This window comes from Scyliorhinus canicula, chromosome 6 (genome assembly GCF_902713615.1).
Source record: "Scyliorhinus canicula chromosome 6, sScyCan1.1, whole genome shotgun sequence".
NCBI lineage: Eukaryota > Metazoa > Chordata > Chondrichthyes > Carcharhiniformes > Scyliorhinidae > Scyliorhinus > Scyliorhinus canicula.
This window is the reverse complement of record NC_052151.1, coordinates 72620606-72640032: the sequence shown is the minus strand read 5'-3', so window position 1 is coordinate 72640032 and position 19427 is coordinate 72620606. Positions and strand designations below refer to the sequence as shown.

The 19427-nt window shown below is 45.1% G+C and overlaps 1 protein-coding gene across 1 annotated transcript in view; it reads left to right on the top strand.

Annotated features, from left to right (window-relative positions):
- The window catches only part of me1 (malic enzyme 1, NADP(+)-dependent, cytosolic), a 795738-nt gene that overhangs the window by 670003 nt on the left and 106308 nt on the right, over positions 1-19427 (top strand). Inside the window, 2 exon segments of the mRNA XM_038799481.1 lie at positions 1233-1338; positions 7916-8058. Coding sequence (XP_038655409.1) covers positions 1233-1338; positions 7916-8058 — 249 coding nt within the window.

Sequence of the window (19427 nt, the reverse complement as noted above, 5' to 3'; positions counted from 1 at the left end):
TTCCTTAATGATGTTATAAGGGCTCTCCAAAGCAGAACTTTGTTTTGCAAAAAGATAGTGCGAAACCAAGTGCATCGTATTTTGTGATCCTCTTTCCTACTGGTTTTGAATCCTGATGTCAAACTTATGGACCATATTCAAAGGCAGATCAGTTGTCAGCAGCTACTGGTTGCAATTGTGTGCGATTAAAGTTGGGCTACATTTTCCCTGTTTATTCACCAGTATTTATCAGCCCTGTGTCTCAGATCTATTTGTTTTTTCAGACAGATTTAGTTTCGCACAGAGCTTTTAGTGATTAAGCTGTTTGAATTTTAAAACGAGATTATGGTATAAATTCAGCCCAATTTATAGGTGCTAGCTAGATGGCTGGGGCTACCATCGGAAACCCACATTGCATGGCATGTTTTCCGGTTGATAGGATTGACAGTGTAGTCGGTAACTGTATCAAAAGTTAAACATGTGATTGGTGATGTGTCCCTCTGCCACATAATTTCTTCTGTTCTGGATTGTAGACTGTTTGCTGTAAATTGTACTCGGTTGGAATGGGTGACGGGCATTGTTTGTTGGCAGTAAGTTCACAGACGAGCTTAAAAAAGTCAGTAAAACGGAAAGGGCCCCAAAATGACACTTTCAGCCATTTCTGAGTGTGTTTACTTTCCTTTCTTTTCTTGTTGGTGCGGTAAATTATTTTGTGCCCCAGCCGCATTTTTGACAGCATTGCAGTTCCCAGTGGGAATTTCCCTATCTGTTAGGTTTAGAAAAAGATTGGGACCAATGAATGGACTGCATGAGAGATTGTGCCCACTCGTTTAGTGGTGGATTTTGCCTTGTCAACTGTGCACTTGTGCAGGTTTCCTCTTCTCAAAGAAAAGTTGGGACAAGTAGTCCAATGGCATTATAACGCTAACTGAAATTTGGATTAAGCCTACACTGATGCACCCAAATTACACATTCTTATGCTTTGAGCGGTACTGGATGCTGGGGTGAATGGGACCTACCATGATGCTACTGACTTCAGAGTTTGACACATCTACTTCAGTACAAGCAAAGATGTAAAGCAAGTTATCTTTTAATATAGTAGACTTGTTGATGAACACGCGAATGATATGGTGACTTACCTGAGACATTACAGTATCTCACAATACATTTTTTTAAAAATTAGAAATGAGAAAGAAAGCTTTAAATAATTTTGTCAATAACGTTTAAGTGTGTTCATTTTTTTTGTCTTTAAGGGACGTGCCAATCTGACTGATCAGAAGTTGATGTTTGCTCACCCACATCCAGCATTATTGAACCTGCGAGATGCGGTTCATTGTCTCAAACCTACTGCAATTATAGGTACATTGCATTTTGTTTGCTTGCTCTGCTAACTCCTACGCTCTGTTTGCTTCCTCATTATCAGATCTTTTGACCACTATCTCTTCTCTCCCCCACCCCTCCCCTCCCCCTACAGCATGTACTAAAATAAATCATATCCTTTAAACTCATTTAATTTTCTTTGGCAGCAGAAGGTCACCTAACTGGTACAACATCACTCAGCTCCACCTCTAGTGATCCTGCTACCTCTGTCAGTACGATAACTGATGTCATACCAACTGATATAGCAGGTTTTGTGCTTCATTCTTCCTCATTGAACCTGAAATGGCAGATATTGGACTGCTACGGAACCTTATTTAGAGTTATTGATTATTGACCAAAGTAAATTAAATCACGAGATCTACAGTCTCACAATGAGTTAATATAATTTATTTCATACCCCTGGCTTTCATGTTAGCTGGTATTGTAAATGTTCTCCCTTTCAGTTTTATCCCTCCACCCCCACCCCCAATCCCTACTCAGAACAACAACACTTGACTCCACTGTATTCGCAAGCTACTCCCCAGCCCCAATGTCCATTTCCTCTCCAAAGTTTCCCAAATCTGTTATTTCCCAGAACTCCCTGCTTGAATTCTATTAATCAGGTTTCAATCTCTGCCACCGTACCAAAATAACTCATACCAAGTCCTTTGTGACTATGGCGATGGTAAACTTCTCCCCCTCTACCTTCTCGACTTGTCAGCAGCTTTTGATTTCATTGGACCCACGTTATCCTTTTACCCTGTTGCCTAGCTGGGTGAGACTGGGTAGGACTCTTCTCGCTTAGTTCCATTCCTATATCTATATTGTCACAGCCAGAGAATCATTTGCAATGGCTTCTCTCACCACTCTTGAATCATTACCTCCAGTATTCCATGTATACGTTCTTGCCCCTACACCCTCAGTCCCCGAGCAAATTTCTTAGGCAAATGCTGTTCCTTGGTGACATAATTACAATGCACGGCATTAGTTTTGACATGTATACTGATAACACCCAACTCTACCTCGCCACCTCTGTTGAATGTTCCACTGTTGTTAAATTATCTGACATCCAGTACCGGAAGAGCAGAGATTTCCTCAAATATTGGGAAGACTGAACATAGAACATACAGTGTAGCAGGAGGCCATTCGGCCCATCGAGTCTGCACCAACCCACTTAAGCCCTCACTTCCACCCTTATTCCTGTAACCCAATAACCCATCTTAACCTTTTTTTTGGACCCAGGGCAATTTAGTATGTCCAATCCACCTAACCTGCACATCTTTGGACTGTGGGAGCAAACCGGAGCACCTGGAGGAAACCCATGCAGATACGGGGAGAACGTGCAGACTCCACACAGACAGTGACCCAGCAGGGAATCGAATCTGGGACTCTGATGCTGTGAAGCCACGGTGCTAACCACTGTGCTACAGTGCTGCCCATTGACTGATGCCATTGCTTTTGCTCCAAACTCCATTTCCTAGCTACTGACTACATCCCTCTTCCTAGCAACAGTCCGAGATTACAACAGTCTTTTCACAGTCTTGTTGTCACGTTGTGCACTGGAGATGAGCATCTAGGCTCATATTTGAGCCATCACAAAATAGTCTATTAATATCACCCTTCTCTCAGTCAATCTGTTACAGAAACCCTCATTCCTGTCTTTGTTACTTCCAGATTTGGCTATTCCAATCATTTCTGGCTGGTTTCCCTCCATAACCCTCCATAAACCTGAGGTCATCCAAAGATTTGCTACTCATGTAATTCGCACCAAGTCACAGTCACCTATCACCTCTGTGGTCGCTGACGTACATTAGCTCCCCATTAAGCTTATTTCTTAATTTTAAAATGCTGTTTGACCTTGCCCTTCCTTAATCTGCTCTACACCCACAATTTATGATACCTGCTCTCTTCTACTTCTGGCCTCTTGCGCATCAATTTAATTGCTCCATCATTGGTGACCGCATTTCCAGTTGTCTCTACCCTAAGCTCTGGGGTACCTTACATCCACTTCTCCGTCTCTCTATCTTGCTTGTCTCCTTTAACACACTCCTTAAAACCTACCTCTTTGACTAAGCCTTTGATCATCTGACTACTATCTCTTTAGGTTGCTAAATTTAGAGTACCCAATACATTTTTTCTAACTAAGGGGCAATTTAGCGTGGCCAATCCACCTACCCTGCATATCTTGAAGTTGTGGGGGCAAAACCCGCGTAAACATGGAGAGAATGTGCAAACTCCACATGGGCAGTGACCCAGCGCCGGGATCGAACCTGGGACCCTAGCGCCGTGAGGAAACAGTGCTCACCACTCGCCACCGTGCTGCCCGGGGGTGTCTTCATTTTATCATGCACCTTTGACATTTTATTATGTAAGGCACTATATAGATATAAGTTGTTGTATGATTGCTAAGATGGAGTGAATGCTGATGTAAGCTTAACTATTGATTGCAGTAAAGATTAATTGATCAGTAACTGTACATGGGTAGTGTTCCAATGATGATGTTTCCTTTACACCGTGAGTTTCAAACTTTTTTTTACACGGGACTCACTTTTTGCCAACAGGCCAACCTTCGCAACCATGCTGGCCGACCTTTGCCTGCTTTCTCCTCATTATCTCACTCCAATCAGGTTCACAGAAGGAGAGGGTAATGTGCATGCAGGTTGAGCACCCCTTATCCAAAATTCTTGGGGCCTAGTGTGTATCGGATTTGGAATTTTTTGGGTTTTGGAATATAATATGAAAATGCGCATCTGCAGCATGTTGGGACCTGCGCATCGCCTGGGAAGCTTCCCAGAGCCTTGTGGGATTTCCCGTTTGTGATGTCAGGATTTCAGAATTTTTTGTTTTTCGGATAAGGGATGCTCAACCTGTATCAAGTGCAGAGTTCAGTCAGTTCCTTTGTGTCATCTTTATCTTTTGTGAGAATGGAAAATCTAACCTCACACATGTAGATCGCCGTGAAGGGAAATAGCAACAAATGCTTGTTTTACTCAGCCCTGGATACTCCTGAGAGATATTACTCCAGAATTCTGACAGCCTCATGGACTTTTGGCATGTTTTTAATGTGCTGTCACAGGTCAGATCTTCATTTGGAGTCAGCTGTAAGTTAATAACTGATTCTGTTGTCTCAACCTCAAAAGGAATTTTTCACCCAATACTTCTGTTTCAAAACCTGAAACTTCTCCAATTTGCCAGTACTTCCTTGTACATAACACAAATGGGCTTTGCATCCTTATTTGCATTGGCACAATTGGCAAAGTCACGCATCAAGAAATCATTTTTATGCTGATTTGTTCCTGAGTTAAATTTCTTCTTTGTAGGCTTTTAACCAGAGGCCCTGGAACTCTGTGCAGAGCTAACATTAGCACTGCTCTGTCCTGCTGTGGATTCCCCTGATGTGAGATCCTGGCCAATAGGCACACTGCCTATTTGTGCCTCTGGCTGACTCTTCCTTGCAGCATCGATCCATCTTCACAGCTGTCTTGCCTTGCTTGCGTGAAAATGGAAGAAGCTCTCCTCCGCGATTTGGCGCATACAGGGCTCTTGACATCAAATTTACATGTAGGGCTGGAGACCTGCTCTCTGCTGCCGCATATGGTCAGAAGACTGCACACAGCCTCATTTCATTCTCATTTAAAAGCCGGTAGCAGCCGCCATTCTCAATTTAAATTCCGATAGCAGGCGTTGAGCGCTTCTCCAAAGATCGGGAACACCGCGACCGATTGCTCCGCAACCCTCCCGACACCCGCTCACCATCCATCATGACCAGCACTTTGAAAAACCCTGTTTTACTGTGTACATGTCCGCAGTTTTCATTGAGCAGTTGTTGGCTGTTTCCAACTCTCCAGTGATATTCTGGAGCCATCTTTGGGATTTCTCTACAGCTGTGATCGTAACTTCTTAAAAGTATTGCAGTGATTATTTCCCTGGGGCTAGCAACTCAGTAGTTCACATTCCACCGTGGCAAGATGTGAAATTGGATTTAGGCAATCTGATAATTTGCAATCTGCCTCCAGATATTCATAAATATTGAAAAATGTAAACAGAATACAATTGGTTGAGTAACATAACCAGTGAAGCTAGGCGGTGAAGCAGTGGAATCTCTACTCAACACCTCTATCCTGACCTCTTGATCGTATGCTGCCTTCACCGCCTCCAAATTTAGCTTCGATGAATTTAGTTCCATCCCATATGGTAATCTAATTTATTTTAAATTTACCTATCAAAGGACAGTTTTGTTATATGAGGCCCCTTTCTAAGACTGCAAAGTCTACAGGTATTGTTTTGCAAATAGAGCTGCCTTTCTGAGAAGTAGCAGTTCTTCATGATGCAATATTGTTAAGAATCATGTTAGACTCATTGCATAATTCTTCAACAAGAAGGAGGCCCCTGTACTCCCAACCCCAGGCGCAGTACTGACCTGACTCAGTGACACAGGAGGGTTCAGGGGTCCAATAACATGGTGTTATCCATGCAGACCAGCTCAGCTCCCCAGCTTAGAGATGAAGGGCAGGAACCGGTCTGCCCTGGCAGAGTGATGTACAGTGCATCAGGAGGAGTGCAGCACTGTGGTCATGTTACACTCACCCTGAAGTCTCTGACGAACTGAAGATTGCCTTGTGCAAGCCATTCATTAGCAACTTGGTTTGACGACGACATAATTTCCCGCCAGCATGATACAAGATTGAAAAGCCTAACAGGATTCTGGTGATCAGCTGTTTTATGAACATTCATGAAATTCAAATGGCGTTTATGCCACCTTCTAGCACGAAGGACATTAGCCCGCCATTGGGAGAATTGCAATGTGATTTTACACCGCCGGCTTTCTGACAGTTTGCATCTTGCCAGATTCTCCACGAATGCCTTCCACAAAACCCACTTTAGGTGAGTTGGTAGAATTCCGCCCTGCATTTGTAGTTGAAGCAACCATAGTCACCAAATAATGCATGAGGCACTGTCAAGCAGAGAGAAAATGCTTCCAAGAATGCACAGAAAAGTTTAAATCTTGTTAACTGGATGAGTTGCAAAAAGCAAAGCTTTTTTAATAAAAGATGGCCTGCCCATTCCTGAACAACTATGCTATGGCATTGGCAGAATATTATCAGGATCAGTTGGCTTGTTAACAAGCTCAGTTGACCCTTGCTTATTTATTAACGAAGGCATATAGGCTTAGCTCCCTGTATTATGGGGGTGAGCTCGGGGATGGGTAGTGATGAGCAGCAAGGTGCTGGGGTTGGCACTGACCTATTTTAAGTGCCGGCCCTGCTGATAATCTATCCAGCAGGACACGTAAAATACTATCCATTCTCGAGGTTTGCTATCATGTTTGGCAACATTTTAATTTTCATCGAATCATAGAATTTACAGTGCTGAAGGAGGCCATTCAGCCCATCGAGTCTGCACCGGCCCTTGGAAAGAGCACCTTACTTAACCCCACACCTCCACCCTAACCGGGTAACTCAGTTACCCCACTAACCTTTATGGATACTTAAGGGCAATTTAGCATGGCCAATCCACCTAATCTGCACATCTTTGGACCGTGGGAGAAAACCGGAGCACCCGGAGAAAACCCGCGCAGACACGAGGAGAATGTGCAGACTCCACACAGACAGTGACCCAAGCTAGGAATTGAACCTGCGACCCTGGAGCTGTGAAGCAACAGTGCTAACCAATGTGCTACCGTGCCCACAACAATTTGGAGAACGTTGAGAAACAGAAATTCTGGGCTGTATTTTCATTCAAATCAAGTAGTATTGCCATATTATGGTATTTCAACTCGTACAGGTAATTTGTGATTGAGCAATATTACACTGAAACACTTGTTTGCAACTGTAATTTGCATTTTATTGCAATCTTAATGTTGTTTTGAACAGCTGTGTTTTTGAAAATACCATATAAAGAGATTACATAGAATTCTAACCCAGTTTGAGTACTGTTTAAAATAGAATGCTGAACGTTTTATGATATATTCGTGCATGCCATTATTGTGTTGGAAATTTATTGTTGAGCTCCATAAATTTGTATTGCAAACTATTATTGACTGAAAAATGCATAGAGACAAATTAAGTATATTAGACGTACAATTATTGGCAGTAGTCAATGAGTAAAGGCTGCTGTTTTTTGATCTGGTTTAAATATCCGGGATATCAACACTTGTCTGAGGCTTCAGCCCTGAATAGCTGCTCAACACAAATAACTTTAGACACTGCATGTACCTGAATGTACTCTGTAGCATTGTTTGCTTCTTTTAGTACTGAACCTCTCCTCCCTACGGTAGTACCAATCTGTGGAAAAGTCAGCGCAAATCAAAAACATATTTCCAACTTTCTGTTGAAGAGAAATGATTCAGCATATCCTACATTGTTCATTTTTTCTGGATTTTGGGGGTTTGAAAATTAGATAGTTATTGATGGTACTTGTATGAATTCTGTCCAGTGTGAGTTTAAAAGTGTTCTTGGCTCTCATTCCTAACCTTTTATTATAATATCTTGTGCCCTGCATTTTCCTTTGGAGTGTGAGTTTTGAAGTACATGGAATAGAATCTTGCTCATTTATTGTATTTGACTGTTCCTTCCAGGCGTTTCTGCAATTGGTGGTGCATTTACAGAACAGATTATCAGAGACATGGCGAGCTTCAATGAGCAGCCAATTATATTTGCTTTAAGCAATCCAACCAGCAAAGCAGAGTGTACTGCTGAGCAATGTTATCAGTTGACAAAGGTATTGTATCCAGTTTACACAAGTAACTTTACTTTCTGATGTAATTAAGGTTTTACCATCTAAAATGTAAATGACCATAGCAGCAATGTCTTTTTAAATCTTTTCAATTAAGGGGCAATTTAGCGTGGCTAATCCACCTACCCTGCACATCTTTGGGTTGTGGGTGTGAGACCCATGCAGACATGGGGAGAATGTCCGCACGGACAGTGACCCGGGGCCGGGATCGAACCCAGGTCCTCAGTGCCATGAGGCAGCAGTGCTAACCACTGCGCTACCATGCCACATCAGCAATGTTAATTATTGCTGGCTTCTGTGAACTCATCACTGATTTTAAAATAACTTTATTAGAATGCTACATTTTATTGGCTAGTGTGACTGATTTGTCGTATAGAATGCAACTCATAATGAGCACAACAATTCCAGAATGAACATTTGAAAAGTGATTATCTAACAATTGCTTGTTATTATTTTATATGACCCAGAAGGATGAAATTAATCCATCATAATAGATTTTTTTTTGTTTACAATAGCTTTACTTTGCTGATTGATTGTGTTTAGAAGTACTGGATATGCTGGCACTCAATATGATGTCTTATGAAAATCCTAGAAACAGCAAATAAAATCACAATTTTGAAGAAAAGCATTGCTGCTGTCTGACATTGACACATTTATCTTGTCAATGCAGTTTTGATCCTGAGGATTAAATGGTCACAGTTCCTGTGCACCAAATGTGATATTGTTTTCCTGAAACCTCTGCAAAATTGCAATACATTGATTCAAATACACACTGGAGGTAGATTTAAGTGGTTTAAGATTTGGTTAATATAACTCAGCAGTGCAAACAACAAGTTTTGTTCTGCTCAAGAGAAACAAAAAAGTGCAAGTTCAGGCTTTATTTTTACAAGAAACCGGTTTCTAAACAAGTAAAAGCTTTTTAAATGTAAACTTCACTTTACAACCAGTACCTTTCCATTCTACTCCTGTCTTTATCACTACTCAATAGACTTCAAACGTTTGAACATTTTTGCACCTCTTGTGACACATAAATACGAAAATATTCTTCAGTGAAACATTTTCACAACATACTTGAAAAGTATATTTTCTGCTGGTTTTAATACCGAAACACTAAATATTATAAAAAGGAAACATTTAAATAGATATGAGGGACAGAGCATTCGACTAAATGGACAGCTCTTTAAGCAGCTTCATGGCTTTTTTTTGTACTTCAAATTGTGATGATCCCATGGTGTATTTTAAATGCCTTTGAGTTCAACTATAATTTTGATATTCTATCCTGGACTGGAACATATTCTGGGAAATTGGATGCATTGTTACCCTTTTTGGGCATTTACATTTGGGTTGAATTGTGTCAGATGCCATATTAGCGAGAGTATTGGCACCGGCACAGGGGTGCAAGTATGCAGAGCAGGTGGCTTAGTTGATGTGCCAATTTGAGGCACAAAGCTCCAACTAATACCATCTCTTAACCATGCACAGCTGAATGTGTATTCAGCAGCAAGAAGGACTTATCCTTTCAGGACTATTTAAAAGGATCATCAACTACTTTTATGTTTGTTGCCGTTTGCCCTCTTTAAGTTTTTGGTACTATTCTATCAAGCTTTGGTACTTTCTGTCATTCTTTCAAGTTGCAACACTCATTGTGCCATCTACCAGAGCTGAAAAGGATTTCACTCCTTCAGGGTCAAGCTGGTGTGTGACCATTAGCAGTGAATCATGCACGTTGATGCCAGGAATCCTGACAACAATCACGACCATTCCATCATTCTTGGCGGTTCACCACACCAGCTGCATTTTAGCCACTACGACAAGCAAAATTGTGTTTACTGGGTGAAAAGGGCTTTGCACTGAAGATTTGTCAGTTGGTTCTGGTGCGCAGTTCACACACTTGCATAACTTGTACAATAAAAGCACAAAATGTAATAGGCAGGCAGTTGGTGTTCTGGGACAATGTTCCTGCTTCCTGGATCACTCTGGAGAAGCCTTGCAGATTTGGTAGAGCAAGTGTCACCATTTCTCTTGACCTGCTGCATGATCTTGCCATCGTGAGGTGACAGTCATAGAACATAGAATATTACAGCGCAGTACGGGCCCTTTGGCCCTCGATGTTGCGCCGACCTGTGAAACCATCTGAAGCCTATCTGACCTACACTATTCCATTTTCATCCATATGTCTATCCAGTGACCACTTAAATGTCCTTAAAGTTGGCAAGTCTACTACTGTTGCAGGCAGGGCATTCCACACCCCTACTACTCTCTGAGTAAAGAAACTGCCTCTGACATTTGTCCTATATCTACCACCCCTCAATTTAAAGCTGTGTCCCCTCGTGTTGGCCATCCCCATCCGAGGAAAAAGACTCTCACTGTCCACCCTATCTAACCCTCTGACTATCTTATATGTCTCTATTAAGTAACCTCTCAGCCTTCTTCTCTCTAACGAAAACAACTTCAAGTCCCTGAGCCTTTCCTCGGAAGACCTTCCCTCCATACCAGGCAACATCCTAGTAAATCTCCTCTGAACCCTTTCCAAAGCTTCCACATCCTTCCTATAATGTGGTGACCAGAACTGCACACAGTACTCCAGGAGCGGCCGCACCAGAGTTATGTACAGCTGCAGCATGACCTCGTGGCTCCGAAACTCAATCCCCCTACTGATAAAGGCTAGCACACCATTTGCCTTCTTAACAGCCCTATTAACCTGGGTGGCAACTTTCAGGGATTTATGTACCTGGATGCCGAGATCCCTCTGTTCATCTACACTACCAAGAATCTTGCCATTAGCCCAGTACTCTGCATTCCTGTTACTCCTTCCAAAGTGAACCACCTCTCACTTTTCCGCATTAAACTCCATCTGCCACCTCTCAGCCCAGCTCTGCAGCTTATCTATGTCCCTCTGTAACCTATAGCATCCTTCAGCACTATCCACAACTCCACCGACCTTCGTGTAATCTGCAAATTTACTAACCCATTCTTCTACACCCTCTTCCAGGTAATTTATAAAAATGACAAACAGCAGTGGCCCCAAAACAGATCCTTGCGGTACACCACTAGTAACTGAACTCCAGGTTGAACATTTCCCATCAACCACCACTCTCTGTCTTCTTACAGCGAGCCAATTTCTGATCCAAACTGCTAAATCACCCTGAATCCCATGTCTCCGTATTTTCTGCAATAACCTGCCATGGGGAACCTTATCTGAACCTTACTGAAATCCATATACACCACATCAACCACTTTAACCTCATCCACCTGTTTGGTCACCTTTTCAAACAACTCAATAAGGTTTGTGAGGCATGACCTACCCTTCACAGAACCGTGTTGACTATCGCTAATCAACTTGTTCTTTTCAAGATGATTATACACCCTATCTCTTATAACCTTTTCCAACATTTTACCCACAACCGAAGTAAGGCTCACAGGTCTATAATTACCAGGGTTGTCTCTACTCCCCTTCTTGAACAAGGGGACAACATTTGCTATCCTCCAGTCTTCCGGCACTATTCCTGTCGACAAAGACGACATAAAGATCATGGACAAAGGCTCTGCAATCTCCTCCCTGGCTTCCCAGAGAATCCTAGGATAAATCCCATCTGGCCCAGGGGACATATCTATTTTTACACTTTCCAAAATTGCTAACACCTCCTCCTTGTAAACCTCAATCTCATCTAGCCTGGTTGATTGTACCTGAGTATTCTCCTCGACAACATTGTCTTTCTCCAGTGTAAACACTGACAAAAAATATACATTTAACGCTTCCCCTATCTCCTCTGATTCCACACACAACTTTCCACTACTATCCTTGATTGGCCCTAATCTTACTCTAGTCATTCTTTTGTTCCTGATATACCTATAGAAAGCCTTAGGGTTTTCCTTGATCCTATCCACCAACGACTTTTCGTGTCCTCTCCTCGCTCTTCTTAACTCTCCCTTTAGGTCCTTCCTGGCTAACTTGTAACTCTCAAGTGCCCTAACTGAGCCTTCATGTCTCATCCTAACATAAGCCTTCTTCTTCCTCTTGACAAGTGCTTCAACTTCCTTAGTAAACCACGGTTCCCTTGCTCGACCACTTCCTCCCTGCCTGACAGGTACATACTTATCAAGGACACGCAGTAGCTGTTCCTTGAATAAGCTCCACATTTCGATTGTACCCATCCCCTGAAGTTTCCTTCCCCATCCTTTACATCCTAAATCTTGCCGAATAGCATCATAATTGCCTTTCCCCCAGCTATAATTCTTGCCTTGTGGTATATACCTATCCCTGCCCATCGCTAAAGTAAACATAACCAAATTGTGATCTCTGTCACCATAGTGCTCACCTACATCTAAATCTAACACCTGGCCGGGTTCATTACCCAGTACCAAATCCAATGTGGCATCGCCTCTTGTTGGCCTGTCTACATACTGTGTCAGAAAACCCTCCTGCACGCACTGCACAAAAACTGACCTATTTATAGTACTCAAACTATAGTATTTCCAGTCAATATTTGGAAAGTTAAAGTCCCCCATAACAACTACCCTGTACTCTCGCTCCTGTCGAGAATCATCTTTGCTATCCTTTCCTCTACATCTCAAAAAAAAAAATCGCTTATTGTCACGAGTAGGCTTCAATGAAGTTACTGTGAAAAGCCCCTAGTCGCCACATTCCGGCGCCTGTCCGGGGAGGCTCGTACGGGAATCGAACCGTGCTGCTGGCCTGCTTGGTCTGCTTTAAAAGCCAGCGATTTAGCTCAGTGAGCTAAACCAGCCCCTCTGGAACTATTCGGAGGTCTATAGACAACTCCCAACAGGGTGACCTCTCCTCTCCTGTTCCTAACCTCGGCCCATACTACCTCATTAGACGAGTCCTCAAACGTCCTTTCTGCCGCCGTAATACTTTCCTCGATTAACAATGCCGCCAAACCCCCCCCTCTTTTACCATCTTCTCTGTTCTTACAGAAACATCTAAATCCAGGAACCTGCAAAAACCATTCCTGTCCCTGCTCTACCCATGTCTCCGAGATCGCCACAACATCGAGATCCCAGGTACCAACCCATGCTGCAAGCTCACCCACCTTATTCCGGATGCTCCTGGCGTTGAAGTAGACACACTTCAAACCAGCGTCTTGCTTGCCGGTGCCCTCTTTCGAACTTTTAACCCTATCCCTGACCTCACTACTCTCAACATTCTGTACACTGGGACTACAATTTAGATTCCCATCCCCCTGCTGAATTAGTTTAACCCCCCCCCCCTCCCCCCACCCTGAAGAGCACTAGCAAATCTCCCCCCCAGGATATTGGTACCCCTCTGGTTCAGGTGAAGACCATCCTGTTTGTAGAGGTCCCACCTACCCCAGAATGAGCCCCAATTATCCAGGAAACCAAAACCCTCCCTCCTGCACCATCCCTGTAGCCACGTGTTCAACTCCTCTCTCTCCTTATTTCTCACTTTGCTAGCACGTGGCACGGGTAACAACCCAGAGATAACAACTCTGTTTGTTCTAGCTCTCAGCTTCCACCCTAGCTCCCTGAATTCAACTAATCAGCCATGTGCCATTTCTTGGTGCCAGTCTTCCTTGGTGCCTGCCCTAGTGCTGCTGCACAGTGCTACCCCCAATGGTTGCAAGAAGTCCTTGTAATCAGCTTTGAGTACCACATCAGGAGCAGGAACATGAGGAAGCAGCCTAGACAGGCTGTCTGTAAAGAACTTTTCCTGTTACAGTACCTCCAATCACAGTTCTCTCTCTACCAAGTCTTGCACCTTACCTTGCCAAGTCAGTTGCAGCATGTGCTTGGTCACACAACAGAAATAAAAGTCACCACAAAATCAACACTCCATTTATAAAGGAAATCAGGCTACATTGCATGCAGAATTCAACTAATCAGCCATGTGCCATTTCTTGGTGCCAGTCTTCCTTGGTGCCTGCCCTCGTGCTGCTGCACAGTGCTATCCCAATGGTTGCAAGAAGACTGCTGACTTTCAGTAGAGGAGACTACAAATGCCCTATGAAGAGGATCTTGAATAGATCTAAGCTGAGAAAGCTCAGTTTCAGACAAAGTATGTCAGCAGAAATCTGGACTGATTGGGTCCACATTGGGCGAATCCCAGAAAAAATGGACCCCAAGCCCTGCACACCAGCTAGACTCCATCATGTTCCTTGTATTTGAACAAAAGGTTTCTGGTACACTTCCCAATCAGTCCGCTTTTATAGGCTGCTCCATTTTAGTCCTCAGCTGAGTCTTCTGTAGTAGAACTTCTGTGCAACCTTTCCTTCTGGTGATCTGGCAGCTATTTTCTTCTTGGCCTCTGCCCTGGCTGCAGATTATTTTTACCTGGTACCTCACCATGTGCAAATCTGTCTCTGTTCTTCTCTTAAGAAAATTTAGTCAGCTCCATATCTGGAAGTCCCCAGCATCACAGATCTGATTCAATTCACTGCACGTGATATCAAGAAACAGCTGAAGTCCCTTGAAACTGCAAAGGCTTTGGGCCCTGACGATATTTCAGCTACAGTACTGAAGACATTTTCTCCAGAATTTGCCATGCCCCTAGCCAAGCTGTTCCAGTACTGCTACAACACTGGCATCTACCTGACAATGTGGAAAATTGTCCAGGTATGTCCTGCGCACACAGAACAGGACAAATCTCTGCCAATTGCCACTCCATCAGTCTACTTTTGATCATCAGTAAAGTGATGGAAGGGGTCAGCTCATCAACAACAGTGCTATCAAGTCATTTTCCACATTTTCTCTCCGCACTGCTAGCGATCAATTATCAGCTTCCCTCAAACTGTAGCTGTTTCTCAGGACTTGCACTATGTGATGCCCCTGAAAGTTGAATTACTGTTGCATCATGTTCTGACCAAACTGTCCTCTGTTACTCCTACTATTGATCATACTATTCATCACGCTGTCAAATGTTTTTTCTTTCAAGCAAAACTAGAGGGAGAGGACTTCCGGTGGTGTCTGCGAGTGGAGCGGCCGCGTTCAGAAGAAGCTCCCGCCGGTCCGCGATATCGCGGTCTTTTTTGGACGTTCCACGTGAATTTTTGGCATAGAATAAAACTCTCCGGGGTCTGCCCTGCCTCCCTCGCCCAGTGATAGGATCAAAGCTCCGTTTTACGGAGCTGGAGGTTTGAAAGGTCGGGAGGGAAGAGACTGGTCCCGGTGGGTTCGGCGGTGCGGCTGCACTGGAGGAGAAGTGGGGATCACGACTTATTCCCCAAGGAGTATCCTGAAAGCTGAAGGCCTCAAAGACCACGAGTAGAAAAGAGAGACTTTTTCTGTTTTTACTCTCTCCTGAAAACTTGAAGGTAGCAGCAGGGACGGAGCCAAGCGGAGGTCGAGGCAGCAGGCCCAAAGCCAGGGCACGATGTAGGTGAGATGACCCACATCAAATGGCTCCCGCCTAAATGTGGTAAGAAGACTGAAGCCCGGACCCCAGGGAAATTCTGGAGTAATACAAAAAAAAGATGAGAAAGAAGTTTTAAAGAAATTTGAGATTGAATAAGGAAGGAAGAGTGAGAAAAAGGAAAAGTAATAAGCTGTTAAAGGATGCGAAAAGCAGCATTGAGGAAGGGAGGAAATGCGTGCTCGCCATTGAATGAGAAGACAAGCAAAAGTGCTGACAAGATGGCGGAGGCCAAACCGGCATGGTGGGGCCGCACTACTTACAGTGGAGAAGATGACCGAGGTGATGGCGGTGGAGCTAGAAAAGCAGTTTGCGAGGCACATGGAGGCTTTGAGGAAGGCGATGGCGGTCACATTGAAGTCATTGGTAGAGGAGGCAATCGCCCCGGTGAGAGTAGTTGTGGCAAAGACATCGGCCAAGGTGAGAGAGCAGGGCGAGAAGATGAAGGAAGTGGAGGAGGCCGCGTCACAGCACAGCGACCTCGATGGAAAAGGAGCTGCGGAGGGCAGTGGAGGTCAACAGAGCGCTCCGAGCAAAGCTTGAGGACTTGGAGAATCGCTCGATGCGGCACAATCTAAGATTTATGGGCTTGCCCGAAGGGATAGAGGGTCCAAGGCCAACAGAATACTTTGCTAAGAAGTTGGTGGAGCTGATGGGGGAGGGTGCGAACCCCTCTCAGTACGAACTGGACCGAGCTCATCGGTCATTAAGGCCGAAGGCCAAAATGAATGAGCCGCCAAGAGCAATAATCATCTGTTTCCATAAGTACTACATGAAGGAGACGGTGTTAAGCTGGGCGAAGCAGAAGCGTGAGGTGCAGTGGGATGGTGCCGGAGTTCGGATCTACCAGGACTTGACGGTGGAGTTGGCAAAAAGACGAGCTGCATTCAGGCGAGTGAAGGCGGCACTGTACAAGAAGGGAGTGTGATTTGGTATGGTGTACCCGGCAAAGCTGAGGGTGACGTATGGTGCCAAAGACTTTTATTTCGAGACAGAGGCGGCGGCTGAGGAGTTCGTGAGGGCAGAAGGCTTGTGACAGACGTGAGGAGCGGAGCTGGAAGAGAGACTGTGGACTGTTTACTGACGTGTATTGTAATTTACTTCTCTTCACATTGTTAGAGTTTAAATTATTAGTTGGGTTGATTGGCATTCTGTGTTGCGACGGTTATATCTTAGTTTAGTGAATTGTATGGGTTGGGTTGGTGATTTTGTTTTTTATTTCTTTGGGACTGGGTGGGAGGGGACGGTATAGCATGGCGGGGGCAGCCACCCGCGCTAGCTAACTAAAGTCGGCTAGTGAACGGAGGTGAGGTGAGAGGGGGGCTGCGGACATTGGAGCCTGGTTGGCAGGTTTTGATGGGCCTACGAGGCGAGCGAAGGGGGGGGGGGAAAGGGATCGATGCTGGGAGATGTTTTTTCGAGAGGAAGTGTGTGTGTGTGGGGGGGGGGGGGGGGGGTTGGGGGTGGGGGAAGGGATTTGATGTTAATAATGGATAGGGGCGGGCTTATGAGGCAGGGCCCAGTGGTATGATTATGGTGGATAAGAAGGGTGGGGATGGGGACGGGGACGGTGAGAGACCCCCCAGTTAGGATAGTCACGTGAAACGTGAGGGGATTAGGAGGTCCGGTCAAGGGTGCTTGCGCATCTTAAAAGTTTGAAAGCAGATGTAGCAATGCTGCAGGAGACTCACTTGAGGGTGAAGGTTCAGGTGAGACTTAAAAAGGGCTGGGTTAGTCAGGTGTTTCACTCTGGATTTGACGGAAGGGCTCGAGGGGTAGCGGTAATGGTCAGCAAAAGAGTACGCTTCCAGATGGAGAGGGGGGTGGCAGATCAGGGGGGTAGATATGTGATTGTAACAGGGGCGCTGGAGGGGAGGTTAGTGGCGCTGTTAAGTGTATACGGTCCCAATTGGGACGATGTGGGATTTGCAAATAAGATGTTCGGGGCCATCCCCGACTTGGACACACACAAACTGATAATGGGGGGGACGGGGACTGGAACTTGGTGCAGGAGCCAAGGTTGGACAGGTCACGGCTGCGCTCACTGGTCCCATCAGGGGGGTGCGAAGGCGCAGGCTGGGTTAATGGTGGAAATGTGGGGGGGGGGGGGGACCCTTGGAAGTTTATGCACCCGAGGGCGTGGGAGCACTCGTTTTTCTCAGCAATCCATAAGGTATATTTGCGGATCGACTTTTTTGTGGTGGGGAAGGCTTTGTTGGCTGGGGTCAAGGGGTCGGAATACTCGGCAATTGCAGTGTCAGATCATGCTCCGCATTGGGTGGTGCTGGAGAATGGGGTAGCTCGGAGGCCGGGGTGGAAATTAGATGTGGGACTTTTGGGGGACCAAGTGTTCTGTGACAAAATTGAAAAGGTAATTAAGGAATATGTAGGTTTCAACAGTACAGGTGAGGTGTCGACAGCGGTCATCTGGGAGGCTCTAAAGGTGGTGGCGAGGGGGGAAGTGATCTCGTTTAAGGCCAGGGTGGACAAAGAGGAGAGGGTGGAGCGGCAAAGGGTAATAGATGAGATGTTGGAGGAATATAGGACTACAGGCGAGCTTTCACCGACTATCTACCAGGAAGGCGGTGCGCCAACTGAGACAAGCAAAGGGTGCAGTTTACGAACATGGAAATAAGCCGGGGCATCTGTTAGCAGGTCAACTCCGGAGGGAAGCAGCGGCAAGGGAAATTGTGCAGGTGAGGGATAGGGCAGGGAAGTTGGTGGTGGCCCCGGATCTGATTAACAAGGTTTTTGAGGAATTTTATGAGAGGTTGTACAGGTCAGAGCCACCCGGGGGAGATCGTGAGATGCAGGAATTACGAGATGAGTACCCGAGGTTAGGGGAGGGGGACATGGCTACAATAGAAGGAGCGATAGTGGGGCAGGAGATAAATGATGCGATTGGGAGGATGCAGTCGGGGAAGGTGGCAGGGCCGGATGGGTTTCCAGTGGAATGTTATAAAAAATGGATAATCTGGCATCCCTGATGGTGGGGATGTTTAAAGAGACGATAGGGAAGGGGATGTTGCCACAAACCTTGTGGCAGGCATAGATTTCCCTGTTGCTAAAAAACGATAAGGAGTGTGGGTCGTATAGGCGCGTATCATGGGGGGGATCTTATAGAAACATTTAAAATTATGAAGGGAATAGATAGGATAGATGCGGGCAGGTTGTTTCCACTAGCGGGTGACAGCAGAACTAGGGGACATAGCCTCAAAATAAGGGGAAGTAGATTTAGGACTGAGTTTAGGAGGAACTTCTTCACCCAAAGGGTTGTGAATCTATGGAATACCTTGCCCAGTGAAGCAGTTGAGGCACCTTCATTACATGTTTTTAAGGTAAAGATAGATAGTTTTTTGAAGAATAAAGGGATTAAGGGTTATGGTGTTCGGGCCGGAAAGTGGTGCTGAGTCCACAAAAGATCAGCCATGATCTAATTGAATGGCGGAGCAGGCTCGAGGGGCCAGATGGCCTACTCCTGCTCCTAGTTCTTATGTTCCTATATCACTTCTGAATGTGGAATCAAAAGTTTTGTCGAAGGTACTGGCGCGTAGGCTGGAGGAGTGCCTACCGAAGGTGATAGGTGAGGATCAGACTGGGTACGGGAAAGGGAGGCAACACTTTTCAAACATTAGAAGGGTATTGACCGTCGTTATGGTACCGGCAGAGGGGGAAGGAAACCGAGGTGGTTATGGCATTGGAAGCTGAGAAGGCGTTCGACCGGGTAGAATGGGGGGGTACTTGTTGGCAGTTCTGGAGCGGTTTGGGATTGGACCAAGATTTATGAATTGGGTAACACTACTTTATAAGGAGCCGAGGGTGAGTGTCCGCACAAACAACATCAGCTCGAGATACTTTTCTCTCTACCGTGGGATGAGGCAGGGATGATAGGGTGTCCTTTTATGCCGATGACTTGCTGTTCTATGTGTCGGAACCAAGTGTGTTGATAGAGGGAATATTGGAG